The sequence below is a fragment of the Semicossyphus pulcher genome, unplaced genomic scaffold (genome assembly GCF_022749685.1).
Source record: "Semicossyphus pulcher isolate SPU_LCO1_2020_fin unplaced genomic scaffold, fSemPul1.0.p SCAF_9, whole genome shotgun sequence".
Classification (NCBI taxonomy): domain Eukaryota; kingdom Metazoa; phylum Chordata; class Actinopteri; order Labriformes; family Labridae; genus Semicossyphus; species Semicossyphus pulcher.
In genome coordinates this window covers 30,800,985-30,812,563 of record NW_027211770.1, presented here as the reverse complement: position 1 = coordinate 30,812,563, position 11,579 = coordinate 30,800,985, and the positions used below count along the sequence as shown (strand labels likewise).

Genomic DNA, 11,579 nt, shown 5'->3' with positions numbered 1-11,579 from the left:
TTGCGTCAAATTTGAAGGTATTCCCTCAGGTTGTTCATGAGGTATCGCAATCACAGACGGACCAATGACGACAACACTGGAAAAACATGCTGCCTCCAGCCATTGCTACCATCAGCACATGAAAGGATCAATGAGAGCGACTTTAAAAAAAAAACATTAACAAAAAGGGTCAAGATTTGTGAGTTTAAGGTCAGAATGTTTGAGTGCTTGAGATTCACTCTGTTCTATAACTGACACTGGAAGTCTCTTCAGAAACCATCACAGTCTGATGTGACGACTTCTGTTGTGTTTGTTTGGACTTAAACAGCAGCATGATGAGAGTTTTGGGGGGACCTGAATAAAAAAATAGAGCAACCTTGTCTGCTGGAAATGAAAGGGCAAGTGAAACTAACCATCTAATTGATCAAATAAACTAATAAATGACACATCTTCACACATAAAACAAGCAACATGTTCTTCTACTCATTTGTAACAAAAAATATGAATTATAATAACAGTACAATCACAAGGAGACAACAGCCACTTAAGTCTAACAGAGGCCCTGTATGTAGATTTTCGACATCAGGCTAATGAGCTGTAGCAATGCCTTGTTGCATTGAGTATGTTTCTCAAATTAGTGTTGAAGAATGTCTCCTTCACTTTTGGAAACTGCATGAATTCCTCCAGCAGACTGGGTACAACCTGCAGAGCGTGCAGGTTAAGAACTGAATTCTCAAACAGGAGTGTTAGACATCACGATACAATCTCCATTTAAAGTCTCGAGTCTATAGTTTTTATGCTTTGCACTGCATGGTTGGGTACACAGTGATGCAAAGGAAAGACATTACTTGACCTCCCCGTCTCCATCTAGTGGACATCTTTTTATACTGCATTACCGTGCTACAACCCAATAAAACAAGGTGACATTTCTAAAAGGTGCAGCTTACTCTGAATTTAAGATGGATCAGAAGAATTTTGTAATACAAGCGACAAAGGCATTCATACTTGCATCATTAGCCATGGTTTTGCATGTTTGCATCAGTTATTGTTGCTCAGAGTTTTAAGGATCTCTGACCTGAACACACATGTATCAAGCCTAAGTGCTTTTGAGAAAGGCCTGCTCCAGAGCTTGTTTTTGATGCGGTCTGTGCTAGCACAGTGTTAAACTACAGTTCATCAACAAAGTAGTATCTTCTAGTTAATCTGACTGAACTGTATATAAAATATTCTCACTTCATCTTTCATATTTTCAGAGTTTATCATGCAAACCTACTGAGATCACGCAGATTGTCAGCAGCAAGAAAAGCAAAACAATACCAGCTCAGGATTGTGATGTTGCACTTATAATTTTCAACTCTTTTAAAGCAGAAACCTGAATTATGAGACCTTCAAATCAATACCTCTAATTGTTCAGTTGCATGTTACTGTAAACAGATAACAAAGAAAGTACATCAGTATTCATGTTTTAGTGACCTTACATCAAATCTGGAAATATGGAAACCTGTACATTGTGAGGTACTGGATCATAATGAAAATGGCTCATTGAGGCGCTAAATATGAAAAATGACAATGTGGCAAAAAGATTTATAATCAGGAGACTGAATATCGTGAATATCCATTTTAGAAGCATCATGGACAGAAGCTGCAGTGATTTGTCTCCAACATAGAGTATGGACTTTCCTCTCTTATGGACTTTTCATTTAGGTTAATGATCTAAATAGCAAAGTCCTACTTAATGTCAGCACACATCCACAAATATGACAAACCCCAAAAAGGGGAACGAATCTACTGAACAAGAACATTGTCTGAACAAAGCAGGCATATGTTAAACATTTACTGAACAAAGCCTTGTATAACATTTAGGGAAGCACAATAATATTGGTTTTTCAGCCTCGACGTCTGTCGACCAATCATCCCGCTGCTGTCAAATTTTAAATCTCTTCCGCAGACAGTTAGTCGTGTCAGCTCGATCACTGCGACCTTCCTCCACCCCGTTCACCTCCAATCCATCTCATCAGTGTCCAAGTCCAGCTCCTCAGCTCATCCTGTCTTCACCATCATCACCACCACCAGTGTCTAGACTCCATCAGGGGGTATCCTATCCTGCCCTCGGCCTCTCGACATCTTCAAGTACATGAAGACATCACGATGGAGTCTAATCGCCAAAGACTTTGCACATTTCATTCTTTCCAAACTTGTAAATAAATAATTGTTCAATGTTAATGAAGTCTCTCCTGATTGAAATAATGTTACCTACTGCAGCTGTAAGAGAACACATTGTGTATACCTTCAAGTATACACACAGTCACAAATGCAAATTTCTTTCTCAACCAAAAGCAGAAGTGCTTTTTTTATAAGCTGTGAGTGACAGCCTGAACTGATCAGAGGAAACGACCAGTTAACCTGAGACTGATCTGTGGATCACAAACAGTGACTCTTCTTTGTCAACCCGTCATAAAGAACTCAACAGAACTGTAGCGATGGCAGAAGAGGAGATGAACTACGCTACAGTTGTTTTCAAGACTGAAAACCGTCCCACACCTAAAGGTAAGTGTCCACTCGAACAAACCCATCACACGTTTCACTGTTCACAGTTCACTGTTAAACTGTGAACTGACTGTTTCTCTTTGAGTTTCTGTTTCAGTGATGTTTAAATGTAGTGATCCAAAATCAGATTGTTGCTTTAAAATGTTAAATGTTGGAATTAGATTCTGACCTGACTCTCACCTTTCATTGCTTGCGATTATATATCCAGTTGTTGCAATCCGCTGCTCTTACGCATGCACAGGATATTAAAAATAGCCCATTTTGTGAAACCTACACTGGAGATTTCACCCTGACCATAACCGTGTGTAGTGAAATGATTATTAATGAAGTGTTTACCTAAAATAGCTTTCCCTTTGTGTGCTCACAATGAGAGCATTTCATTATCTTTGATTTTATTTCACAGTTTAAACGGCCTGTGAGGTTGTACAGAGTGTAATGCTTTCGGGTTAATTTTAAATAATGGAATAGGCCTTGAAAGCTCTTGTTTATTTGAACACTATACAGTAATTAATATACAAGATGGGGTTTTCCATCTCACCTTTCAGCTAAAGAAGAGGAGGAAACCGTGTACAATGAAGTGAAGGTGAAAAGGCAAACACCTGAACAAACTGCTCACACAGAGGGTAAGTAGTAAGAACACAGTGTGTATATAAATCATTTAGGTGTTTCTACAAAGTAAATGGCACATTTCTGAACCATTTCTTAATACCGCATCCAATACAAAAACCTCCTCCTCACATACAAAGCTCTCCACCACCCAGCCCCTTCTTACCTCGGCAACCTCCTCCAAGATCACAGCCCCTCCCGCACCCTCCGCTCAGCCTCTGCTGGACTATTAACCATCCCCACATCACGCCTCAGCACCATGGGTGCCCGAGCCTTCAGCTACTCGGCACCCAGACTATGGAACTCCCCCCCCCCACACACATAAGACAGTCAAACTCCATCACAACATTCCAATCCAAACTCTAAACCCACCTGTTCAAACTGGCATATTCACAGTGCACTACACTTGTTTTAGGTTGATGTCTGGTTTTAATAATGTTTGATGTTTTATTGTATGCTTTTATTCTCTGTAAGGTGACCTTGGGTGACTTGAAAGGGGCCATCAAATAAAATGTATTTTTATTATTATTACTTTGTCATTAGCACTGTTAAAAGTTTTGAGTTGGACACGAATCTTCCTAAAAGTCTGACATCTCTAAAGTCTTACATCGATGTCCACATGTGGTGGTTTGGGGGCAATGTGTGGGTCTCAACAAGAGGACAGGAGTTAAGGTCCAACGTGTGAAACAGTGAAAGTCAATGCTTATTTTTATTTTATTTTAATAATTAATAACAAAAGTCAGGTTCCCATCTGAATATTGAATTGTTTTGCTTCCTATATTAATTTCTCTAGTTTATGCAGGCTTTGAAGAGATTATTTTCTGTTTTTTTATTGTAAGACATTTCTGATGTCTGGGTTAGTCATTTCAGTAGGTTTCTTGTTTTCTCCCGACTTTCTAAAATGCTGTTATTGTTTCCCTTCACAGTAACGTTTCCTCACTGAATTGCCAGTGAGTTACAGCAACACAAAGAAAGAATTTTATACTAAATGACTTCGAAGGTTAACCTCAGACTGCTAAAACATTGTATTTATTTGACTTTGTCTCAGCAGACTTCCTGCTGGAGGAGAAACCGAACAGCTGTAGCTATTATCAGCTGGTTTGGTGTTTGGGGATTCTTTGTGTCATTTTGCTATCGGTCATCATTGCAGTCTGTGTCTACTGTAAGTATATAAAAAAGGAAGTCTACACATCAGACTGAGACATTAGACTTTTCACAGGGTTTGTTGACCTCATAAATCTAAACACAATAAGAGCCTACAACTTGCAAAAGGCAAAACCTGCATTGCATTTTTACAATAACTCAATATGCTGATTTTCCTTTTTGCAGTTGCTACATCGAGTGATGACAGTGAGCTTGCTGACAAACACAACCTGACAAATCTCATCGACAGACTCAGAGCAGAAAAGGAAAACTTGACGATGGAACACACCAATCTTACCAACCAGTTTGTCAGCCTGACACAAGCCCATGCTGTCTTAAAAAACAAGAGCGAACACCTGACAGCTCAGAACCAGAACCTGACAGCTCAGAACCAGGAGCTGCAGACAGAGAAGAAAAACTTAACGGAACAAACAGAGAAAAGGCGGAATGAGCTCAACGTAACCAGAGCTCAGTGGAGCATTGATGCCTACTGCTCCAAAGTAAATGGAGGTACGTCCACAACATACGTACATAATAATGATATCAAAATGAAACATCTCTGTTTATTGGTTGATCCCTGTTGTTTCAGAGAGGCAGTGTAAGCCTTGTCAAGGGGGTTGGGAGACCTTTCAGTCGAGCTGCTATGCGGTTAATGACGTTCCTGAAGCTGAACAGAGAACCTGGAGAGAAGCTCGAAAGAACTGCAAAGAAAAAATTTCGGATCTGCCGGTTATAGGAAGTCGAGAGGAAAAGGTGATGAGGGCAAAGATGGAATTTAATGATGGTGCATATGAAATGGAAATGTGTTTGTCATTTCAAGGTGTTTCACAGGATTTAGGGAGATTGGTTTAAAACTGAGTTTCTTTGAGTTGTATTCCAAAAAACATTTGTATTTAATAAATAGGAAACACTAAAAAAAGAACATTTTTTATTTATTATACTTTTGAAAAAGAACATCAAAACCAAATTTCAAACAATGAAGATGCTATTTCATTGCATGTTATAACAAGCTTCCGAAAATAACCATTAATAAGACTCGAGCTATAAAGCAAAAACAAATATTTTTTTATCAATAGACGTACATTCTAGTTTTGTTGCTGTATCTATGTTTGAGATTCTACAGGTTAATGCAAATCTCAGCATTTTCATGAGATTAAAATTATTGACAGCAGCTCATCCTTTTTGCATGGGTCACTGGTCACACTGTCAAAATGTTAAATAACCACTGGTTAATTAAAAAAACAAAACACCAGAACACAAACAGATCGGACAGGAAGCAATTCCTCGTCCAGGGAGTGAACTAGACTGAACCAGAGCATGTTCATTGGCATTGCCATAGATACACATGCAAGGTACGCTGACTGGCACAAAATGACTAAACGAGACAGTCATCTAGCCAAAAAAGTGAAAGTGCAGCTGTTAAAACTTTGCTGCAAGAAGGGAACCAGCGAGGACATGGTCAAGAAAACACTCTTGTGCATGTACTTAAAGAACTTTTTTAAATATTGACAGAAAAATTGACATCAATGTGTTGATCTGAAGTCAATTGATGTCACAGTGTGTCCATTTCAATATAGTGGTGAAGCATCTCATCAGCTTATTCTCTCTCTGATCAGGAATACATCTATAATAACAGCTGGGGCACATTTGATTACTGGACTGGCCTGAGTGTTGTGGCTGGGGTATGGAAGTGGGTGGATGGAAGTGAACCGACTCAAGAGTAAGTCAACTAACTAAACACCATGAATAAATGACATGGTTTGATCATTGATCGTTGACCAATTTAAGGATCTAACCATGATGTTCTTTCCTCAGTGTGTGGAGTCCACCAGTCTCTGATGAAGCTCGTTGTGTGATTTCTAAAGGGTCAGCTTTGAGCGAATTGATCGCTGTGAGTTGTACTGAGAAACATCGATGGATCTGTGAAAAGAAGGCTTTATCTGTTTAGGCAATGCAATCAAAAAGGTCTTCACGAACATGTGATACCATCACATAGCTTACAGAAAGAATGCACACCATTTCATTAAAACATTTTGAATGTATCAGCAATTTTATTTTTCCAAGATGTTCTTCAGATTCTCTGTGTGCATGTTTTGAATATTGATACTTACTCTGACTGTAAATTGCTAGTAACATTAACAGGGCACTTCTTCTCCTTTTAGTTGCCACAGCGATGAACTGTTTCATATCAGGACATTATAAGCTTGACAGATGGCTTGATCGGTTTAAGAATATTGAAGTTAAGTTCTCAAAGGATCACTGCATAACTCAAAATGTATATCCCATAATGTTATGTTACAATCACTAATCATCTGGTGTAAACAGGTTTTTACATTTAACATATGCCTTTAGATATTTTGCATTAACACAGGTCATTTGCTTATCTGCCCAATAGGTCATTGGATCAGTGTCCAGGCTCTCTATATGTTTAATAATGTCTGACTGCTAGTGTATAAGTGCTCTGATACATCAGTCCATCTAACCATCAACTATAGTTTACTTTTTGTGAACGGAAATACTCTTTTTCATCAGTGTTACCCACCAATAAATTATCTGTACAATTTCAGCCATGTATGATTATTTCAGGAAAATGCTCAATGTGTATTTTCGGGGTCTTTAATCTTACCCGAAAGATATCTAATTATGAAAAAATCACTGGTGAATTGTGAAAGATGGATTGCAAGAGTTTGAAAAGTTATTGCAGACAAACAGTGAGGGTTAACACAAAAGAGAATGGCTTCCTTTTACAACACAGAAGTTTAAACACTTCTTATAGTTCCTTCAGTTCTTACACTGTAAACTAGCACTGATGAAATCACAACATATATTGATGCACACAGACATAAATTCCCTTTTTTATGTCAGATGGCACAAATTGCAAACTAATGAATTCACATGGAAGTATAATTCATGCCTCTGATGCCTCATGCCTCAGGATGTAAAGACATATGTTTTTCTACTACCTCTGTATAAGTAGGATGTCGAGCCAGAAGTTCAGCTAGGCTGGAAGTCAGGGTTTTGCACCCAAGAGTCCAATATTTTACCTGACATAAAGTATGTAACAAAACTGATGATCTCCCTAATGCTCCGTACTTAATCCAAAACCACTTTCTTTTAATCATGACCAAGTAGTCACAGGCTTAACTTTACTTCAACATTCACTTCTGGTTTCAAATGGAACACGAGCAGTGGTATCCTGGGCCCAGTTAAAAAAAAATCTATTTAGTTACATCATAGTTGTGTGCCTATTTTTTAAAGGACATTTGGATTGGACCACCCTGATCCAGATACAAATTCTTTACTCTCCCTATTTCCTTTACTACTTACTAAATTTCTTTTACTGTATATCAGGGCTTTTGTGTGCAACACTGGAAGCATGGTGTGTGCGTGACGGCAGCAGGACGTGTTCATTTTCATTTGAAATGCGTGTAAACAGACGAGTCTTCACAATGCTGGTGTGACACGCGCCGAAAATGTAGAGAATAGGAGGCTCACCTATTTTTGAATTAGTGAAAATGAATTGTGATGAGTCCTATTGATCTCTGACAGCAATGTTAACTTCCTGTAGTAAAAGTCACAGGCATGGAGAGCAAAGTAGGTCCGGTCACTTCCGGTATGCCTCCGATCTGGAATTCTGACTCCCCTCGTTTTTACACAATGCTTTTATTTTGAAATGTTTCCCAGGCCGTTGTTGTTGTTATTTTTTTAAAACTTTATTTGTAACTTTTCCAGGAAGTGATTTGATCACAAAACCACAAGAGGCAACCGGTACTGTTAACATTTCAAAGTTTATGTGTCTGCATGTAAGTAAATGTCTAATATATCTTTTTCTGTACCAGTGCTCTTTGTCTTTTGGGTGGCCAAATGTTTTTTAAGATTCGTGGGTCATGCTCAACACCTTAGAAATTTCAGGAGGTTTTCTTCCCAAAAAAGTTCCAGTCATGTTTTAAGACATATAAAATGCTCTGCTTGAAATAATAAATTGTGTCTGATATGTTTTTATCTGCAAAACACATTTAACTACCTTCCTAATCCTCCCAAGGCCTCTCCTCCTTCTCCCTCATTAAAAATTCCAGAATCTGCATAGACCCCGCCCACTATGCAGATTTTCAACCGCACCTCCATTAATAAATAATTAGTAGTAGTAACGTTAACGTTAGTAGTCAGTAGTGAGTTTGCAAAAATTACCATTATCATGGCGCTGCGTATCTACTGTAAGCACCTTCAAATCAAAAACGCATTGTCCTGTTTGTGGCATCTTCAGGAGCCTCAGTTTGAGAATGTTTCTACAGTCCATTTCGTAAAACTTCCTTTGCGTTTCGGACAGTATCTCTGCAGTGAAGCAACAGTCACAAAAGGGGAAGTTTTGTGACTTTAGAGGACGAACACTTGTTTGGACAAACTTAGACTCTTGAAACGTTACGTAAGCTTCAGGTTCAGCATGGATCAAGGACTACAGACTGTGTCCCCATCTTCTCTTTTCTTCTTGTGTTAGGAAGGGATTTGTAATGTGCCAGTATGAAAAGGGCAGGAGATGAATGCAAGAAAACCCTGTTCAGGGACACTGAATGTTGTACTATAGATTTGAAACTTGTGAACCACCATTAATGTCTTCTAAAACGATTAATGGATTGCTTGATTGCTGACAAATTGTAATAAAAAAAAATCATTAAAGAATTGGGGTTTTTTTTACCATTAAAAAACAATGAATGAAAAAGTCACTGTCTTTACAGGGCTCAACGGTATGTTTCTCACCCCCGGGCCAGTAAAGCATTTAACTGGCCTGTTGTGCCAGTAGGATCTACAAGCCCACAATGTAAACAATATAGTAACCCTCCCGAGATTCACCGCTCCGATGGACGGGACTGATTACTTTGTATGCAGTACCCTGCGGTAATCTCTATCTGATTTCAGCATCACTGCAGGCACTTTGTCTACTGCAATCAACAACACCTTACACGCTAGTCGCTGCACTCGCGACAGAGCAACCTCATTCTAGAACATGCTAATTCACGTTAGCAAGCTACTTCTGACTAGTACGTTTTAGTTTTTGGACACACAAGGGAGATTTACTCCCCCAAACACTGATGACCCACGCAACACCCATAGTAGTGTTTCCCACAAATATAAAAACAGGAAGTCCGTCTGATATTACATTAGGGTTAGGGTTACTAACCAGACAACTGTTAATAATTTAAAGCAACAAAAAACAGACATGGAGACACACTGGAGTGAGCTCAGTGTAACTTCTGCTCAGTGGAGCACTGATGCCTACTGCCCCAATGAAAATGGAGGTATGTTCAAAACCCATTCATTAGGTCCAACAATAACGATGCTGTAATTTTGTTCTTTGGTTTGTCTCTGTTGTTTCAGAGAGACAGTGTAAACCTGGTCAGAATGGCTGGTTACTCTCTCAACGCTACGCTTTTTTAAGACCCTCATCCGCCTGGTCAGAGAACCTGGGATGAAGCTCCAGAGGATGCAGAAGAAAGAAGTCAGATTTGGTTGTCATAGTTGATCAAACAGAGAAGATAATGAGAAAACTGTAGGAGTTGTCATAGCAGCACATATGAAAAGAAAATATATTTCTCCTTGTTAGTCTTCAGGCCTGCGTGTGTAGTTTGTGAATATCTCTTTTTTTCAGACATTTGTCAACAATAACAGTTGGGAAAGTTCAGGAACCAATGGATACTGGATCGGCCTCCTAGTTGAAGATGGCAGACGGAAGTGGGTCGATGGAAGTGATCTGACTGAAAGCTATAGTACATTTGATCAAATCTTTCAGCTTTGACCTAAATTCATGAATACTAAAACAATCATTCTAAAAATCGTGTTTTCCACTCAGCTCCCGGATACAACAACGTCCTACTGATGGTCACTGTGCATTTTCTGTTGAGAACGCGGGGTGGAAATCAGGGAGCAGTGGTAACAAAAAAACGATGGATCTGCAAGAAGAAGGCTTTATCAGTTTAAACACCACAATCACAGGTAAGGAATAATAATGCCTGCAGGGTCCATAAATTCCTGATATCCCTCTTATACCACCGTCCATCGCTAAAGAAAAAAAAAAGAAGACTTATACCTTGTGTTTTCATGCGTTTTGCTATCAAACCTAAATTTCAGCAATACCTCTGGTTCCCTGTTAATGCCTGATGGTTTGTCTAATACCTGAAACAAGGATTATCCTCCCATAAGGTTCTTATGAAAGTGACACGTTGATCACTACTACAGTAAATAAAACCGACCTTAGCTACTACTTGGCAACAGAAGCTATTTCTAGTTGGTTCAGTGCATAGAACACTTGAGCTAGAAAGCTAACTAGAAAGCTATGCTAGCTATATTCAAAGTCAATAAAATGCGTACTGTTGACATGAAGTAGTTGTAATATGATGGTATGTTTAACAACTAGCTTAGCAGCCGTGTCATTGTCCCCAGATCAGTATCAATATTTTCACAAACAAATGATAAGCCGTGTATACTTACCGCCACGGCCTGAAGAAGCAAGTTGTGAGATGAATGCTGATGTGATCCACAGTATCAAAAAGTTGAGTGGGGCAGTTGTACCTCTTGCAGCTTATGTGTTACAGGCGCCATCATGTGGTGTTCAGAGGGACTGCCCTCAGTGTTGTAAGTTTCTCCTTTTCTTTTCAGTTTCTTCACCTGCATCCCAGCAAGAAAGTTGTCATATTCTTCAGATAGGTTGAAAATAACGTTCCTCATTGTTGTACTTAGATGTTACCTTGTTAACGAGTACAATAAATTCCTTAGGGATGGGAATGGTTTTTTTTAGAATCAATTTAGAAGATGTTAACAATAGTGTATGTATGTATAAGTTGAGTTATGCTCTCAGTTATGTATCCATCCAGAGGCAAATTCATGTTCTAGCTTACTATATTAAATACAAATAATGCCATGTTATTCCTTTTTCCTACATATTCCTAAAAAAATTATTAAACTATTCATGAAACAAATTCCAATTCTTTTCCAATCTTTTCACCAGATGAAACAAAGCGGATCATCTTCAATCAAACCTAAACTGTGGTTTACAAATGTGCATCTCAATCTTAGAAGTCTTTAAACTAGAATGTGGTATGATAAGCTAAAAGTCAAAGTTAGCTATAAGCATTCGTTAGCATACATCACATTGATAACTAGCCAAACTTTAGTAATATAGCTTACAATTCCAAATAAATGTATCATATCCTGCCTTTAAGAAGCTGAGGAGATCCACCAACTAACAGCAGTGTGTGTTCAATTCATGGATTAACAATGGTTTCCCTATCAGTAAATATGTGCATTGGCAT

The 11,579-nt window shown here is 38.7% G+C and overlaps 1 protein-coding gene across 1 annotated transcript; it reads left to right on the top strand.

Moving 5' to 3' along the window:
* The first annotated feature begins 2,459 nt into the window (after nucleotides 1-2,459).
* On the top strand, nucleotides 2,460-6,114 carry LOC138584258 (C-type lectin domain family 10 member A-like). Its single transcript, XM_069656445.1, has 6 exons — nucleotides 2,460-2,526; nucleotides 3,072-3,149; nucleotides 4,184-4,294; nucleotides 4,462-4,789; nucleotides 4,869-5,028; nucleotides 6,091-6,114. The coding sequence occupies exons 1-6, from the start codon at nucleotides 2,460-2,462 to the stop codon at nucleotides 6,112-6,114; spliced, it is 768 nt and encodes a 255-aa protein (XP_069512546.1).
* The last annotated feature ends 5,465 nt before the right edge of the window (nucleotides 6,115-11,579 follow it).